This window comes from Boleophthalmus pectinirostris, unplaced genomic scaffold (assembly GCF_026225935.1).
Source record: "Boleophthalmus pectinirostris isolate CB_2022bp ecotype Guang Dong unplaced genomic scaffold, ASM2622593v1 HiC_scaffold_4, whole genome shotgun sequence".
NCBI classification, from domain to species: domain Eukaryota; kingdom Metazoa; phylum Chordata; class Actinopteri; order Gobiiformes; family Gobiidae; genus Boleophthalmus; species Boleophthalmus pectinirostris.
The window spans coordinates 38,212,228-38,231,946 of record NW_026571353.1 but is presented as its reverse complement, the minus strand read 5'-3'; the positions used below and the strand labels follow the sequence as shown (position 1 = coordinate 38,231,946).

General features: G+C 41.5%; 1 protein-coding gene across 1 annotated transcript; it reads left to right on the top strand.

The window, feature by feature from the left end:
• Positions 1-1,255: 1,255 nt before the first annotated feature.
• Positions 1,256-14,192, top strand: mak16 (MAK16 homolog (S. cerevisiae)). The gene is made up of 10 exons (XM_020931640.2): positions 1,256-1,437; positions 3,825-3,874; positions 3,962-4,071; positions 5,072-5,136; positions 5,597-5,748; positions 8,181-8,235; positions 8,319-8,393; positions 9,623-9,739; positions 12,564-12,629; positions 13,785-14,192. Exons 1-10 carry the CDS (start codon positions 1,423-1,425, stop codon positions 14,028-14,030), a joined length of 951 nt encoding a protein of 316 aa, XP_020787299.2. The 5' UTR covers positions 1,256-1,422; the 3' UTR covers positions 14,031-14,192.
• The last annotated feature ends 5,527 nt before the right edge of the window (positions 14,193-19,719 follow it).

Here is a 19,719-nt window from a genome sequence, read left to right as displayed (position 1 = left end):
GTATCCAAACTCTCCAAACTGTCAACTGACCGCAAACACCCCCTTCATTACTCAACACACGCTTCGAAGCCTCGGCACATCCATGTGCACATCTCGTAACATCACTAACTGAACATTTCCATCCATTTGCTCGACTCTTGAGCCGATGCTTCAAGGTGCTTCTTTTGCTCCACTGCGCCATCAAGAGGACAAAAAATGTATAACAGGCAGAGTGAAAATAGAACAATCCGCATGATCATCGTGGTTCTGATGGAAAGATTTATACTGAACAAATGATTGATTAAATATTTGAATGTTTGTGATTTCAACATAACATTGTGAATTTAACATGGAGTCTGTGTTCATGATATAATGGTCGTTTTAAAAGAAAAAGTAGACACTGCAACTGATTTATTTATTTATTATTCACAAACTCACAATAATCCAAAACCACAAAACGTGGTTTGGACTTGGTTTAGTCCTAGTTTAGTCCTGGTTTAGACCTGGTTTAGACCTGATTTACTCCCGATTTAGACCTGGTTTAGTCCTGCCTTAGACCTGGTTTAGTCTGGTTTAGACCTGGTTTAGTCCTGGTTTAGACCTGGTTTAGTCCTGCCTTAGACCTGGTTTAGTCCTGGTTTAGACCTGGTTTAGTCCTGCCTTAGACCTGGTTTAGTCCTGGTTTAGTCCTGCTTTAGACCTGGTTTAGACCTGGTTTAGTCCTGATTTAGACCTGGTTTTATCCTGCCTTAGACCTGGTTTAGTCCTGGTTTAGACCTGGTTTAGTCCTGGTTTAGACCTGGATTAGTCCTGGTTTAGACCTGATATAGACCTGCTTTAATCCTGATTTAGACCTGGTTCAAACCTGATTTAGACCTGGTTTAGTCCTGGTTTAGACCTGATTTAGACCTGGTTTAGTCCTGCTTTAGACCTGGTTTAGACCTGGATTAGTCCTGGTTTAGACCTGATTTAGACCTGCTTTAGTCCTGGTTGGGGACCCCTGCTTTAATGTACAGTTTTAGCTGCACATAAATCAGACAATGAAATATAAGCAGATTCTCCACTAGAAAAGTTCTTTAAACTTTAATTTTGAGTTTATGTGTTTATTTTTATTTAATTTCACAGATTTATTTTGTTGTGTAATCACTAACACATTGTCCGCCAACATCAAAATGTGTAAACAAGGCAGGTCTAAGAAAACTACATAGTGAAAACAGATCTCCTTAAAAAAAAACTACAAATCTTCCCGGAAATGGCGCAGTCTCGCGATAGTTCCCGGGAGCCCGAGATCTCTGCCGCAAACACAAATGGCGTCTCCCTGAAAATCCATGTGGCTCCGGACACGTCCAAAAAACTACGAATTTAGCAGAAATACTGAATAAAAGTGTGGATTTACAAACGGAGCCCGGAGTGGGAGTTTGAGAGACACGACAGGCCGCGAAAATGCAGCACGACGACGTAAGTTTGACAAGTTTAAAGCGGATAAATGCTATGAGAATGCTAAAGCTCATGCCGGTGTTTAAAGTGTCTGATAAATGCAGAAATAAAAACAAAAATCTGGAAAGACGCCAGGTTTATTTAAGTAATTATACCCTTGAGGATTATATACATGTGATTTTTAATAATAATCAACATTAACCACATTAAAGTGCCCAACTCGTGTGGTTTATTCACATGTGGACGGACAAATCTGTAGTTTAGACTCTGTAAATGTGTCAGATGCCCTCCCCATGTACCGGAGTTAAGTAATCAGAGTACAAATTATGAGTAACTATATTTGGTTACAGTTACTGTTTCAGTGAGTGGTAATTGGATTACAGTTACTTTGTTGAAATAAATGGATTACAGGGCGGTATTTTCTGGTTTTCACATTTTGGGCTATATCACTTTTATTTTCTTTTTTTTTTTTTTACCAAGTCTAAACCAGAACTAATTCAGGATTGAACCAGGACTGAACCCAGGTCTAAACCAGGACTAAAACCAGGTCTAAACCAGGTCCAAACCAGATCCAAACCAGGACTAAAACCAGGTCTAAACTAGATCTAAACCAGGACTAAAACCAGGTCTAAACTAGATCTAAACCAGGACTAAAACCAGGTCTAAACTAGATCTAAACCAGGACTAAAACCAGGTCTAAACTAGATCTAAAACAGGACTAAAACAGGACTAAAACAGGTCTAAACCAGGACCAAAACCAGGTCCAAACCAGGACTAAAACCAGGTCTAAACTAGATCTAAACCAGGACTAAAACAGGTCTATACCAGGACTAAAACCAGGTCCAAAACCAGGTCCAAACCAGGACTAAAACCAGGTCTAAACTAAATCTAAACTAGGACTAAAACCAGGTCTAAACTAGATCTAAACCAGGACTAAAACCAGGTCTAAACTAGATCTAAACCAGGACTAAAACCAGGTCTAAACTAGATCTAAACCAGGACTAAAACCAGGTCTAAACTAGATCTAAACCAGGACTAAAACCAGGTCTAAACTAGATCTAAACCTGAACTAAAATAGGACTAAAACAGGATTTAACAGGACGAAACCATGCCGTGCAGACCATGTCTCCTCCTCTTCTATCAATAATATTTTTAATATGGTTCAGTAAAGTCTGGGCTTTTTATTTTCTTTTAGCAGACGAAACATCTCATGTGAAGATATCCTCATTTTTGCTTCTCTACAGAAAATCAAGTAATCCAAAGTATTCAGATTACATTACTCACTTTTAGTAATCTAATGGATTCCGTTACAAACTACATTTTGGGGTATGTAATCTGTAATCTGTTGGGGAATACATTTTAAAAGTCACCTTCCCAACACTGGTGTCAGATGCCCTCCCTGTGTCTTCATCTGGTCTTATTCTTTGTTAAAAAAACAAAACAAACTCCTAACCCTGTAGTTTAGAATCTACAAACATGTTCTGAAATGTCTGATATTCTTGGATTAGTTTAAAGTTCTGATTTAGACTTATTTACACTTATTATTACTTACTATTAAATTATTTGGACACAGTAGCTCACAAAGCGCAATATAATATAATAACAAAGAGTAAATTGTGATAATAAATTCTAAGTAAGTAGCAAAAATTGCAAGAGATTGATGGTAAATTAGGCCTAATTATATAAATTTAAATGTACAAGCCAAGTAAAATATCTTTATAGTATAAATTTGTGGACTGTATCAGGACTCAAACTAGGGACTAGATCCAGGGCTAAAACCTGAATCAGGTACTGAATCAGGCACTAAACCAAGACTAAACCAGGACTAAACCAGGTCTAAATCAGGTAACTCACTAAACCAGGACTAAACCAGGCACTAAACCTGGACTAAACCAGGCACAAACTAGGACTAAACTAGGTCTAAACCAGGTCTAAACTAGGACTAAACCAGGACTAAACCTGCCACTAAACCAGGCACAAACTAGGACTAAAGCAGGACTGAACCAAGACTGAACCAGGACTAAACCAGGACTGAACCAGAACTAAAATAGGACTGAACTAGGACTAAACTAGGATTAAACCAGACTAAACTAAACAGGACTAAACCAGGACTAAACCAGGACTAAACAGGACTGAACCAGGACTAAACCAGGACTGAACCAGAACTAAAATAGGAATGAACTAGGACTAAACTAGGATTAAACCAGGACTAAACCAGGACTAAACCAGGCACAAACTAGGGACTAAACCAGGACTAAACCAGGACTAAACCAGGATTAAGCCTGCCACTAAACCAGGACTAAACCAGGACTAAACCAGGACTAAACCAGGACTAAACCAGGACTAAACCAGGACTAAACCAGGACTAAACCACTTGTGTAAAAGTTGGCCTCTTGTTTGTTTTGCAGGTGATCTGGGACATTATTGGAAACAAACAGTTCTGCTCCTACAAAGTGAAGTGAGTTTAAAACACAACCGATCTAAAATAGTGAGAATAAAATGAAATACAAATGTGTAATAATTTGATATCACTGTTTGTTTTCAGAACCAAAAGTCAGAATTTTTGTCGAAATGAGTACAGCCTCACGGGACTCTGTAACCGCTCCTCCTGCCCGCTCGCCAACAGCCAGTACGCCACCATCAGGGAGGAGAAAGGTACTGCAACGACAACTCTTAACACTCTGAATACTACTCCACGTACTACTACTACTACTACTACTACTACTACCACCACTACTACTACTACTACTACTACTACTACTACTTTTTAAAGACCAAATAATACAGTATAATGTATTATGATATTGTCAGAGGCTCACAGTTTTTAGAAATTATAATTTTTAGAGTAAAAGTTCCTGACGCAGCTAAAACAGACCTGGACATAAGTCTGTGCAAGTAATTGAATTTTGATTGCGATTTCGATTTGTGTCAAACGACCTCTAAACTCATATAATCGAGTACAAGAAACGATTGACTAATTTCATTTTGGAATTTTTAAAAATTTTTTATATATAAATAAGTATATTTATTTTATTTTTTAAATATAGAGATTGTAGAACAGCGGGATATATAGTTTATTTTGGATACATTTATGTTTTTCTATTCCTTATTTCATGTTCAAAGTATATTTTATTCATTTTATTTTTTATACATCGCAAAACTGCTCTGAGGTTCATATTTGTTAGCCTGATTCATCAGCCGGTTTCACTTCATGAAAACTGTCTGACCTCGCAGTATTAGGATTCGTTCGCTCGACGGTAGGCGGGTACTTTTTTCCATTTAACCAGTCGCCGCTGGTCTGATTGACCCGCCCCAAGAGAGCGGAAAGGAAAACATTTTTTCTTCAGGTCAATGTGACCCCGAGGAGAGTGTGAGGGATAAACTACTATTCATGCAATGAATTCTTAATTCTTTTTTCAATGAAAAAAGCACTAGGAAACAATGTGTTTATATAAAGACAGATTAATCAGACTTTACTCTGACTTTTTACAAAGAAATACCAAAAAATACCAAATCTTCAGTTCACATGAACATTTAGTAATTTCAAGGGCTGTTATATCGGTCTGTTTTCACTCAGGCGTTAGGAGTGTTTTTACAGAATCGTCTCTGTCTGACTGTTGTCTGACTGTTGTCTTAATCTTCTTGTTGTTTTCAGGCCAGTGTTTCTTGTACATGAAGGTCATCGAGAGAGCCGCGTTTCCCGCGAAAATGTGGGAGAAGGTCAGATGCCATTTTGTATTTTACACTGAATTTAACTAAAACTGCAGCGACACGTGGTCTGTGTGACAAAAGAGATCACATATTTATAGATTTCTAGATCTGATTTCATAATTTCAGAGGGAGGGCAGGTGCCTTCATAGCTTTTTTAAAGAAATGTTGTTATTTGTTTGTCGGCTCCACAAACAATCACGTCTTTGGGGTTGAATAATGGCACTACTTTCTGAAGCTTCACTTTTGTTTTCCTCCAGACAGAGAAGACGTTGAACTTTGTGTCAGTTTTTGTTTCATGTGGACAGTTCCAGTAAATACAGAAATATGAACCATAAACCAGGTCAACAAATCTGTGATCTGACAGTTCCACAGCAAACTCCACCTGAGAGTTCTGACCCGTCTCAGCTTTAACAAGAGAGATTCTAACGTTGTGATGTTGGTTAGTGACTCTTTCTGTGCTGCGTTCCAGGTGAAGTTGAGCAGAAACTATGAGAAAGCTCTGGAGCAGATCGATGAGAACCTGATCTACTGGCCCCGCTTCATCCGACACAAGTGTAAACAGAGATTCACCAAGATCACGCAGTACCTGATCCGCATGCGCAAACTGGAGCTTAAAAGGAGGTGAGTCCAGGGACCAGAGTCCAGGGACCAGAGTCCAGGGACCAGAGTCCAGGGACCAGAGTCCAGGGACCAGAGTCCAGGGACCAGAGTCCAGGGTCCAGGGACCAGAGTCCAGAGTCCAGGGACCAGAGTCCAGGGACCAGAGTCCAGGGACCAGAGTCCAGGGACCAGAGTCCAGGGACCAGAGTCCAGGGACCAGAGTCCAGGGACCAGAGTCCAGGGACCAGAGTCCAGACAACAGACAACAGACCAGAGTCCAGACTAGAGTCCAGGGTCCAGAGTCCAGTCCAGAGACCAGAGAGTCCAGGGACCAGAGTCCAGGGAACAGAGTCCAGGGAACAGAGTCCAGGGCAGAGTCCAACAGAGTCCAGGGAACAGAGTCCAGGGACCAGAGTCCAGGGACCAGAGTCCAGGGACCAGAGTCCAGAGTCCAGAGTCCAGGGACCAGAGTCCAGGGACCAGAGTCCAGGGACCAGAGTCCAGGGACCAGAGTCCAGGGACCAGAGTCCAGGGACCAGAGTCCAGGGACCAGAGTCCAGGGACCAGAGTCCAGGGACCAGACCAGGGACCAGACCAGGGACCAGACCGACCGTGTTCTCTTCCGGGCCCTATTCATCTCTTTATGTTCAGGTGTAAGATTCTGAACAAGGCTCCACCCGCAAGCCTACGTCACCCAAGCTCCCACTCGACAATTCTCCATAAATAAACAAAAAACATGATACAAAACTGGCAAAAGGAGAAATTCAATTTGTCAACAGGACAAAAGTTTATTTGGTCAAATACATTTCGAAGCTGCTTTTTCAAATGTTGGCAGACTCTTCCTTATATCTGCCTGAAGGGAGGAGCTAACTACACTGAAACTACTCTGAAACTGACACACCTGCTTGTTTACAGTTTCTGTTTGTTAGTTAGGCCTATTGAATTGCACTGAGTGTGGGGTCTTATTAGTGTAGTTCAAGGCAGATATAAGGAAGAGTCCACCGGCATTTTGACCAGAACTGAAAAAGCAGCTTGGATGAGCTGTCAGACGTTTTTGACCAAATAAACTTTTGTCCAGCTGACAAATTGAATTTCTCCTTTTGCCACGGAGGGATTTTTCTCACATGATACAAAACTGTACACAGCAACTTAACAACCTGATGCGATGTCAGAAGGGGGAGTGACTTAGTGTGGAGACTCAGAGTTTGATGAATATCGCATTTTCATAACAATAAAAGGTAACATGGTGATTTAAGTGTGATGTGTTTGCAGTGAACACCTCATAGAAGTAAAATACTCCCTTTTTAAACTGCCATATTTTCCGGAGTATCAGACACACCAGCCAGTAATTTTTCAGTAATTACACTCATTGCCGGACACTAAACCAGGACTAAACAAGGACTAAACCAGGACTAAAACAGGTCTAACCCAGGACTAAAACCAGGACTAAAACAGGTCTAAACCAGGACTAAAACCAGGACTAAAACCAGGACTAAAACCAGGTCTAAAACAGGTCTAAAATAGGTCTAAACCAGGACTCAACCAGGACTCAACCAGGACTAAACCAGGACTAAACCAGGACTCAACCAGGTCTAAACCAGGACTAAACCAGGACTAAAACAGGTCTAAACCAGGTCTAAAACAGGATTTAACAGGACCGTGTCTCCTCGTCTTCTATCAATAATATTTTTTAATACGGTAAAGTAAAGTCTGGGCTTTTCATTGGCTTTTATCAGATAAAACATCTTATGTGAAGATTTCCTCGTCTTTGTTTCTTTACAGCAAATCAAGTTATTCAAAGTAATCAGATTACATTACTCACTTTAAGTAATTTAATGGATTCCGTTACAAACTACATTTTGGTGTATGTAATCTGTAATCTGTAGGGGAATACATTTTAAAAGTCACCTTCCCAACACTGACTATAAGTCACATTTTTGGGGGGAAATTTGTTTTATAAAATCATAGATGAAGAACAGTAAAAACAATAGAACAGAGAACAACAGACTGTTGACGTCACATATACTGTAGCATAAACAACAGAACAAAACAAGTTCTAAAATCTATTGAATTCTTCATCCTTGGTGTCACTTCTGAGCAACTCCGCCAATTCTAGCTACATCTTTTAGTCCGTGATGAGCTTTTTTGTTTTCTTCATTGCAGTTGGACTCTCCTCTACTTTTCCCCAGTCCCTCACAAGTTTCTCGCTCACTCCAAACTTTCTTTCTGTTGCTCGATTACCATTTTCGGCTGCAGATTTCACGACTTGGAGCTTGTAATCTGCAGAATATCATTAACAGTTTATCGCCGCGTGCAGCAGATACTGACACACAAGACTAGAGCCTCTCGACGCTTCACATTTTAATATACAAGTCACACCGGAGAATAAGTCGCAGAAAACACCCAAACCGTGAAAGAAGTGCGACTTATAGACCGTTTTCTCTGTGTTTCAGGAGGAAGCTGGTGCCTCTGAGTCGAAAAGTGGAGCAGCGAGAGAAGAGGAAAGAGGTTTGAGACAAAAAACACAAGAAAAATATTTTAATTCTTTCAGAATGTTTCCAAATGTTTACAGTTTTTTTTCTGTGTTTCAGGAAAAGGCTCTGATCGCTGCACAACTGGACAACGCCATCGAGAAAGAGCTGCTGGAGAGACTCAAGCAGGGAACGGTGAGGACCTGGACTGGACTGGGACTGGATCAGGGACTCAGACCAGGGACTCAGACCAGGGACTCAGACCAGGGACTCAGACTGAACCAGAGACTGAACCAGAGACTGAACCAGAGACTGAACCAAGGGCCTCGAACCAGGGCCTCGAACCAGGGCCTCGAACCAGGGACTCGAACCGAACCAGAAACCGAACCCAGGGACTCAAACTGAACCAGAAACCGAACCCAGGGACTCAAACCAGGGACTCAAACCAGGGACTCAAACCAGGGACTCAAACCAGGGACTGAACCAGGGACTGAACCAGGACTGAACCAGGACTCAAACTGAACCCAGTGACTCGAACCAGGACTCAGACCAGGGACTCAGACCAGGGACTCAGACCAGGGACTGAACCAGAGACTGAACCAGAGACTGAACCAGAGACTGAACCAGAGACTGAACCAGAGACTGAACCCAGGGCCTGAACCCAGGGACTCGAACCAGGGACTCAAACTGAACCAGAAACCAAACCAGGGACTCGAACCAGGGACTCAAACTGAACCAGAAACCGAACCCAGGGACTCAAACCAGGGACTGAACCAGGGACTGAACCAGGGACTGAACTAGGGACTGAACCAGGACTCAAACCAGTGACTCGAACCAGGGACTCAAACTGAACCCAGGGACTCGAACCAGGGACTCAGATCAGGGACCTGAACCAGGGACCTGAACCAGGGACCTGAACCAGGGACTTGAACCAGGGACTCGAACCAGGGACTCGAACCAGGGACTCGAACCAGGGACTCGAACTAGGGAACTGAACCAGGGACTCAAATCAAGGACTCAAATCAGGGACTCAAACTGAACCAGAAACTAAACCCAGGGACTCAAACCAGGGTCTCAAACCAGGGTCTCAAACCAGGGTCTCAAACCAGGGTCTCAAACCAGGACTCAAACCAGGACTCAAACCAGGACTCAAACCAGGACTCAAACCAGGATTCAAACCAGGACTCAAACCAGGGACTCAAACCAGGGACTCAAACCAGGGACTCAAACCAGGGTCTCAAACCAGGGTCTCAAACCAGGGTCTCAAACCAGGGACTCAAACCAGGGACTCAAACCAGGGACTCAAACCGAACCAGAGACTGAACCAGGATTGGACCAGGGACTAAACTGAAACTAAATAAAAGAATAGACCATTGAAACACTTAAATAAAACTATTTTTGACGTTCTTTTTTTTTTTTTCCAGTACGGAGACATCTATAACTTCCCGGTGCACGCCTTCGACAGAGCTCTGGACCAACAGGACGAAGAGAGCGAGGAAGAGGAGGGAGAGGAGGAGGAAGAAGAAGAGGAGGACGACGAGGTGAGGGAGGGAGGGGGGCGGGGGAGCACAGTTTGATCAAAAGGAGAACGAGGAGGATTCTAGAATGATTTAGATGATATAATGGGTTGTGCTGGACGATTAATAGGAGGGTTTCAGTCACGTGATCACGATGCTGCGCGAATTTCAGGTGGAGGGCAGGAAGTGAAGACAAACACGACAAACAAACACGGCTCTGGAGAACACAGATATGGAGAAGAGTTCTTATTGTCAGGATTTAGAGCCAGGAGCGAGGCAAAAGTACGAGCAGTTAGTCGACAAATATATTGGGCGTGACCCCGATCTTATTGAAAATGAGAGAATTTTCAACCGAAGTAAAAGATTTGCCGACAATCGAGGCAGAGGAGATCATGAACTATTTATCTCTTCAGACATCGTTCTACACCAGACAACAGATGAAGGCAAAGTACAAACGTTTGGAGGGATATAACTTTTTTTGTCAGTGGATGGGTCCTCAACTAGGGACGGGCATTCGATGAAATGTTCTTAATCGATCGTCGGAAGAATTAACGATGGATTATCGATTAATCATTAACGTTTTTATATTAAAATGATCATCATTATTATTACTATCTGCACTAATCTGTATAAATAAATTCAACTTTATGACATATAAACATAACGACTCTAGATCCACATCAGCTGTTTGACATTATAATGTGTTTAATTCAGTTTTGTTCAAATCTCACAGAAACAAAACTTAAAACCACATCACTAATTTACATAAACTAAGTGAAGATAAAACTCCAGCTCTTGTGTCGCTGATGTGGTTCAACTTGTGTTGGATTAAAAGACATGACTCAGGTGAATACAGGTCAGTGTGACCAGATTTGCGTTTGTCAAAACCAGGACAGCGTACGGGGGGAGGGGGGCGGGGCCTCGTCATCCACATTGAGCGACTCTCACCTGGAAAAACTTTTTCCCACTGGACACAGAAACATATGTGCTGCTTTATCCACTGTGCACATGGACTCACACTTGTCCCAACGCAACGGAAAGTGTGGAATTTCTTGTACAAATCATCGTTAAATACACATTTGCACTTCAGTACTTTGCAGACTGACCCACTGTTTGTGTCTCGCTCCTTCTGATGCAGAGACACATGTACACACCTGTTTGGTCACACTACACTACGCACAGCAACTACATTCGGTTTGTCGATTAAAATTAACGTAGTCGATGAAATTCTTAATGATCAATTATCGATTAATCGATTAATCATGCCCATCCCTATCCTCAACCTCGGTGCAAAACGTCTAAATGATGATTATGGTTTGGTCTTGGCCGGGGTGAGTGTTTCTCTTATTTTATGTGTATAGACGTTATGGGAAAAACTGCAGTGTATCAGCAGTGACCTCTACCTGAACTATTTAATGTCAACAAACGTCGTTCGCCGTTAGTCGTTAATGATTCGTTTATGTTTAGGTGAACCACAAAAAACTATTTATCTTTGTAACAAACCTTTGTTGAAGTGTTCACTGCAGACACGAGCATTAGCAAATTCTGCTCCTCCCGACCACAAACAGGTTTGTAATCCACTTTTTTACGGCGTTGTTCTGTCAGCTTTTCCCATTTCTGACCTTTGTGGACGACTATATTCTGTTCTCTAAAAAAAAAGGCTTTTCCTTCTCTCTGTTAGAACGATTGGCACAGCCGTAAACTACACAACACATCGACATTTTCCTCCAGTCAGTTCACTTCCTGACCTCCATCTGATTTTGCGCTGACAAACGTCGCCCTGTGACGTCACGTGAAACCCAGATATTGACCAAGAAATGAACATAAACGATAATATTGACATTTCGAGACCATTTTCAACTAATATAATGACAATGGAATAAAAATGCAAACACGCAGTTTCAAAGATCAATAAACTTTACTTTCTAAAGAACATTTAACACACAAACTGCAAGACAAACAAAAACAATAGGCTTAAATAAAATAGACTTGAGAACATAAGAACAGCCTAATGTAGTTTGGCTCACAGCGAGAACGTGTTAAAAAAAACGCACTCGAAAACAATAATAAAATGAATCATTAAGTCTCTAACAAAATTGCCCTTAAAAGTTATTAACATTGTGGCTCCTCTCTCTGTACCTGCTGCTGTGAGCCTCGTCGTTTTGGTCTTAAAATGTTCGTATTATCCTGCTCTACATGATCCTATTTCGTGGTTTGGTCTGTCAAAAAAATCCTGTTCATAATATCGAGCCTGTGAACGCTGTGGGTGATGCGTCATGACGCTAAGGAAGCGAGAGGAGTCGGTAGAGAGCGACAGAAGCCTTTTGACCTTTTGACATTCAAGTCTCTTTGGTAGAGAGAGAGCATCCAGTAAAATGGACCACTTTCACAGAAGACTCAAACCAGGGACTCAAACTGAACCAGGGACTGAAAGCAGGGACTCAAACCAAACCGGAGACTGAACCGGAGACTGAACCGGAGACTGAACCGGAGACTGAACCAGGGACTCAGACCGAACCAGGGACTCAGACCGAACCAGGGACTCAGACCGAACCAGGGACTCAGACCGAACCAGGGACTGGACTTAAACTAAATAAAAGAATAGACCATTGAAACACTTAAATAAAACTAGAGTTTTATTTAAGATGAGAGATTTTGTTGTTTGTGGAGGAAATTATGGTACTTATGACAATGGTACTTATTTTCAATTTGTTTGAGAATAATTTTGTAGCCCCAGTCCTGAACGGACGTCTAGAGCTGAGATTCACGAGCCGGGGTTTCTGAAGAGGCACAAACTGTTTGAATTCTGTAACTCTGCTTTTACTCAAACTGTTACCGGTGTTTTCAGGACACGGGGAAGAGGGAGTTTGTGGCGGATGAGGACGTGGACGAGAGTGACCTCAGCGACTTCGAGGTAAAAATGTTTTTATTTCAAACTGCAGCCTGTGGAACTTTTTTGTTGGGGGTCCATCACCTGCTTGTTTCTACATGTCATTGCTCTGCCAGGAATGTTTCACAGTAGCCACCTTTACATCCAAATTAATAGTTCTGAATTAAATAGTCCTGAATTAAAATATTCTCCTTCGAGTTAATATGGAAAACACGTTAAATCATCTTTATTTAATTCCGCTCAGCGTCTGGGGGTGGGGAAGGTTCTGATTGGACAGAGACACAAACGTATTTACATCGACCGGAAGAAAACACAAACACTTCAGCTCCTCCCGGCTTTTCTGTCATCTCGGTTTGTCGTTACTCCACGGACACAAACACGATCCAAACCTTTTTCGACAGTCGTTCCGATGATAATTGCGCAGCAGTTGGAGAATTCTCTCATCACGCTTTACGTCTGTCGGCTGAGGAGGAGAAGGGAAGAGTGTCGGAGAAGGAGGAAGAAGACAAAGTGAGTGTGAGGCTGCTCTACCTCAGCCCACTCCCACATCCCGCTCACAAATCCAAAGAGACGTGGAGGAAAGTCCCAAGACACGACTGGTGGAGCCGGATCGAAAGGCGACATAATGAGTATGCGCCGAACCACCTGAATTATTTTTAAGAAGAATAAACATTTACATGATCGAGGAATAAATTAATTCAGAATAAACCACCCACTTACTTCGGAATTAAGTTTTATTCTGAATAGTCATTTTCATTAGGAAGTGTTTACATGGCCTTTTTAAATCTGAATTAATTTTTATTCAAAATTAAATTATTTTTATTCTGAATTAAAGCTCTCATGTAAACGTGGCAATTATGACGTTAAACAGTTCTACTTTACATTTATTCAGTTACAAGTGACAGTCTGACTGTGAGCGGCGTCGCCTCTCCACAGATCTGACCTGTAACTCGGTCTGGTTTGGTCTCCATGAAGATAGACATTTAAGGTTTAATGCCATACTGTGAAACATTCCAGACAAAACAATAACATCTCCATGGTAAAAAGCATTTGACGAACCCTCCACCAGAAAAGTTACACAATGTACCTTTAAAGCCCCATTGTGTAACTTTTTAGCCAAACAATGTATGAAGTTTATTGCGCTGAAAAATCTAAAAGGAATGGACTTTTTGTTTTCAGGACATGAACAAATTGCGAACGAGCAGCGACGAAGAGGAGGGGGGAATATCGAGTGAAGAGGAAGAGGAGGTGGAGGAGGAAATGGAGACAGAACTACAAAAAGGCAATGGACTACAACCAGAGAAGAAGAAGCAGTCCAAAGGGAAGGGTCCTGCGAACGGCGCCGCCCCCCACAGGAAACGAGCCTACGTCGAAATCGAGTACGAACGAGAGACAGAGCCCGCCTCCAAGAGTAGGAACACGTAAAACCGGCCAATCAGGGGCCAGCACGGACTGTCAATCAAAGACACGCCACAGGACAGCCAATCAGGAACAGGCACGGACTCGAATCATTTATTTTACTTTATTTTACACCTTTCCTCAGTTTTGCTTCTGATGTCTTCATAATAAATCCTTTGTCTAACTGTTCAGACTTCTGTTATTCCAGTGAAAGTTTGTTTTGCTTCAGAGACTAATCCAGGAGATTTCAGGTCTAAACCAGGGCTAAACCAGAGCTAAACCAGGGCTAAAATAGAACTATTTCAGGTCTAAACCAGGTCTAAACCAGGTCTAAATCAGAGCAAATAAGCATTTGTTTATTCAAAATCCAGAAGACTGCGCTTCTGTATTTTCAGATTTTACACTGACCCACATGTGAGTCGAGAATGGACAATATTGTTAGACTTTTTTCAGTTTTATTTATACCCACCATCCCCACCCGGGTGACAAGAGTTAAAATATAATAAATTAAGATGTGTTTGTAATATTCATATCGTCATTTTAACTCGAAAGTCCTGAATTCCTCATTTATTTCTTTAAAGCAATTTAAACTAATTTATTTCTTTAAATGGGGGTTGTTGAACATTACTTTATGTAATATATAAAGGTTTAACTTTAGATAAAAGCCGCAAATGATAAAAGGTGACGCCGAGGTTGGTGACTGTGGGACAAACATCATTTTTGAGGTGTCCCACATAAATGAGAGGACTGCTGGCCCCAAACAGTATGTCCTCCCGTCCCCCTGTATCCCTGTGTGTCAGATGCCCTCCCATCCTCCTGTATCCCTGTGTGTCAGATGCCCTCCCATCCTCCTGTATCCCTGTGTGTCAGATGCCCTCCCATCCTCCTGTATCCCTGTGTGTCAGATGCCCTCCCATCCTCCTGTATCCCTGCGTGTCAGATGCCCTCCCATCCTCCTGTATCCCTGTGTGTCAGATGCCCTCCCGTCCTCCTGTATCCCTGTGTGTCAGATGCCCTCCCATCCTCCTGGGTTTCCCACAGGTTCTACAGAGACTATAGTGGCACAATTTTACACATAATAAATTTTCATTTTAATAATTTAAAGTTATATAATTATTGGAGAATAAATGTCACTTATTGCCTAGATTTAATCTTTAAACAATGTTTTTGGCCCAGTATAGTTGTTTATTATAATAATAAGTTATATAGTGATGCTGTTGGAGGGTCACTGTCGTGTCCTCATTAATGTGAAACACTGTGTCAGATGCCCTCCCATCTAGGGGTGTATATCGAAATATCAATATATCGTATCGTTTAATGTGATGATACAGTATCGATATTGTGGGCTGCTGTATCGATATATCACCAAGAGTGTTTTTAATTATATTTTACTAAATTATTTTGTTACAGCTACAGTTTTGATGCATGTTTAGAGGAAGGAAATTCATGTATATGACACATTTGACATTTTCACTGTTTTTGATGATTAAAATATTTGTGTTTCATATTAACTTTGCACAAGAAGTGGTTTAACAAAGACTTTTAGTATCACAGACATGATTTAGCCTTTATTTTTATTGAACCGTATTGAATCGATTTGAAATATATCGTTTCAAACTGAAAATGCACTGTATCGAGGTATGTATCGTATCAGCAACTTCTTAATGATACCCAGCTCTACTCCGATCTGTCTTAGACCTGAGGCATGGCTGCTGTTCTTATTTTGACGTCCTGTTTGAGACTCTGTGCATCTCCGTGCAGCGGTGCTCTGAGGCTGAAGCGAACCCCCTGCTGGACAAAGCCAACGCGCTGCTGGACCAGCCCGTCGCTCGCCCGCCTCATCTGAGGTTCAGCCTGAGCCGGTGCTTGGAGCAGGGTCAGAGGGTTAGAAGGTAACTTTGGGTTTGGCCATATCTGACACACAGGAAGTAAACATGGGTGCACTTCCAGCCCCATCCACTCTGGCTTCAATTCACTTTCCACTGGAAAATCATCACCCTTCTCTCTTTAACTGTTGCTGTCAGGCTACTTATTTTTGTCTTAAAATGTTTGTATTAACCCGCTCCACATGATCCTGGTTTTTAATTCACTGTTTTGTCCCCAAATCAAAATATGAACATTAATAACAGACCAGTCAGGCGCCTTCTTTCCCTGAGGTTAGTGCTGCTCGATTATGGAAAAAATCATTATCACAGTTGTTTTGGTCAATATTGAAATCACAAGTATTAAAACTATACCTCCCCACCCCTCCACCCCCCCAAAAAAAGCACTTTGTTATTGATAATTTATGCAAAACTTTCAAATTGAAAAGAAATATACCGTATTTTTGGACTATAAGTCGCACTTTTTGGGGAAATGTATTTTATAAAATCAGAGACCAGGAACCGACATTTCATCTCTAAAGTCAAGTTCTAGTAAAAACAACAGAAGAGAGAACAACAGACTGTTAACGTCACAAATGAACAGTTCTTCAGATAAACTATAACATAAACAACAGAACAGAACAAGTTTAACAAACTCTCCATCTCACTCCAAATCACTAAATCACTTCAATTCTTCATCTTCAGCAACTTGGTGACCTCCGGAGGTAAACAGAGCGTCGCTTCCTCTTCTGTGTCGCTGTCGTCAGACTCAGCATCAGTTCCAGCTAGAATTATTCGGGTCTTTCTGAATCCCGACAGGATGGTTTCGGTGTCACTGAAGTCCAGGCTTTGTCCGTCCATCCAGTGACTCCAGGAAAGTTTCATGGTGCATCCTCCTGGTTCCCGTGAAGCTGTGTTCTCCATCCCCGCCTTTCGCCAGTCCCTCACAAGTTTCTCGCTCATTCCCAACTTTCTTTCTGCTGCTCGATTACCGTTTTCGGCTGAATATTTCACGACTTGCAGCAGGACAGAGGCTCTTTCTGCAGGAGACATGCGCAGTAGAGCCAAGTGACAGTGGTACAGGAGGAACAGGAGCAGCAGATACTCACACACAAGACTAGAGCGCCCTCTGTCGGCTGGCAGGGTGAAAATTTTAATATATAAGTTGTAGGAAACACCCAAACCATGAAAAAAAGTGCGACTTATAGTCCAAAAAATATGGTAAGCTACAAATATGAACCTTAGAGCTGTTTTGTGATGTATAAAACAAAATGAATAAAATATACTTTGAACATGAAATAAGGCAGAAAAACATAAATGTATCCAAAATAAACAATATATTTAGCTGTTCTACAATCTCTATATTTAAAATACTTAATTATATAAAAAATATCCCAAAATAAATGTTGTTAAGCTTCGTTTCAACTTGATTATATGAGTTTTGAGATTGTTTGCGTTACCTTCAACAGCCTCGCTCCGGATTGGCTCTTTGGTTGCTTTGACACTCGTGGTCGGAATTCCAAATATGGAATGTGGGCGTTAGTCTGTCCCGGTGACTCGTGCTCCCTCTGGTCCTGCAGGTGCTGTGAGTGAGCAGCAGGGGGCGCTGTGGGCGGTGGACACTGCTCCGGCCTCTCTGCAGTGTCTGTGTCTGGGGAGGATCCGACACCTGCTCCTGCCCTGGCCCCTGGAGCCAAAAGTCCAAACCCTGCTCCTTCCAAAGCTCATCAAAGAACTGCTACTGCCTCTGCCTCTAAAGCAAGACTAAACCAGGACTGAACCAGGACTGAACCAGGACTGACTGAACCAGGACTGAACCAGGACCAAGTGTTTGTTCATTGTTTTTTAGCCGAATGTTTTGTCAAAGATTTAAATTTTAAAGCGATTCTCATATTTTGTTTTAAGCCAAAGAGCCAAAGAAAATAAGAACTTTACCTTTTCTGTTATTTAACACTGTTCTAGGTTTAATGGCAGCTCTTGTGTTTGTTTACGGGTTTTGTATATTGTGTAGTTTTGTTTTCATTTTCTTTAAGACTGATTGTACAGTTGTTCTGACTGTAGTGTTGACTTTTTGCCTGTAGTAAAACTGTTGTTAAGTTGTACAGAACCAAAGAGTCATTTTTTCATGACGAGACAACATGAAATATCTCTAAGGGCAGAACTAAGGGGCCTAATTCACTGTAAACCTGGTCTAAACCTGGTGTAATACTGGTCTAAAACTGGTGTAATACTGGTCTAAAACTGGTCCAAAACTGGTCTAAACCTAGTCTAAAACTGGCCTAAAACTGATCTAAACCTAGTCTAAATCTGGTCTAAACCTAGTTTAAATCTGGTCTAAACCTGGTCCCAAACTGGTCTAAACCTGGTCTAAAACTGGTCTAAACCTGGTCTAAAACTGGCCTGAAACTGGTCTAAACCTAGTCTAAAACTGGTCTAAAACTGGCCTAAAACTGATCTAAACCTAGTCTAAATCTGGTCTAAACCTGGTCCAAAACTGGTCTAAACCTGGTCCAAAACTGGTCTAAACCTGGTCTAAAACTGGCCTAAAACTGGTCTAAACCTAGTCTAAATCTGGTCTAAAACTGGTCTAAACCTGGTCTAAAACTGGTCTAAAACTGGCCTAAAACTGGTCTAAACCTGGTCTAAAACTGGTCTAAACTGGTCTAAAACTGGTCTAAACCTGGTCCAAACCTGGTCTAAACCTAGTCTAAATCTGGTCTAAAACTGGCCTGAAACTGGTCTAAACCTAGTCTAAAACTGGTCTAAAACTGGCCTAAAACTGGTCTAAACCTGGTCTAAATCTGGTCTAAACCTGGTCTAAATCTGGTCTAAACCTGGTCCAAAACTGGTCTAAACCTGGTCTGGACTACCCCAGGACCCAGATGCTGTTAATAATTTTTTTGCTGTGGTCATTGACTTAAATGAATTTATGACCGGACTAGACCAGGATTGAGCTAGGACTAAACCAGGACCTGAACCAGGTCTAAAACTCTGCTTACAACAGTATTTGTTTAATCCTGGTGTAGTCTAGTCTTGGTTTATTTTCCAGTTAAGAATGAACTCAAAAAATTCATTGCATCTAAACCGGGATTATATCAGGACTTCGATGTATTTAAGGTCTGATATTATCACAGAAACTACTGGAAAAAGACACATAACTGGACATGTGTTTATTGTAACTGAGAAATCGTGCATAAAACAGTAAATAAGTAAATAAGACATTCACACACAGTTAAAGCTCTGGTCCTTCAGGTTTGGAGGTAGAAGAACAAGACTAAAAAGAAACATTTTACTCTGCAGTTTAGACAATATAAAATGTTACAGATGAAAATGAAATATAAAACAAAAGTCATCAGTGATAAATATGGATATGCTCTTCTGACAACAATCAATGCCTCCACGCCCACTTTTTAATCGACTAAAGGCTGCCACACACAAATACAGGATTTTCTGGTCTTGAACGACATGACACAGACATGAGGAGAATTTATACGAGACTTAAAATCTCAGATCACAAAGGCTGCAGTGGGATCTGTCTGCAGACCACAGGATATAAAGTTGTCAGCTGTTTCCTGTCTACAGTAAAACCACTCGCTTTGAGACTCTGAAGTGTTCAAAACATCAGAGCTCTGCACTTCTAGTTTACAGGGTTTCCTTTCTTTTTCACTGACAACATTTCTAAACTTTTCCAGGACTTTTTCATGACCTAAAGTGAATTTTCCATGACTTTACGGCACCTTACATGTGTAGAACTGATCAGACTTTTACGTCTAAATATGAAATGTGAAATCTTTTCCACTCACCTTATAGTTTGGGATTATAGTTTTTTAACATTCAAAATCCTGTCAGTGCAT

Coding starts and splice junctions, on each gene's coding strand:
- mak16 (XM_020931640.2), top strand. Junction 3,875..3,961: donor TTCTGCTCCTACAAAGTGAA/GTGAGTTTAAAA, acceptor GTTTGTTTTCAG/AACCAAAAGTCAGAATTTTT. Junction 4,072..5,071: donor CACCATCAGGGAGGAGAAAG/GTACTGCAACGA, acceptor TGTTGTTTTCAG/GCCAGTGTTTCTTGTACATG.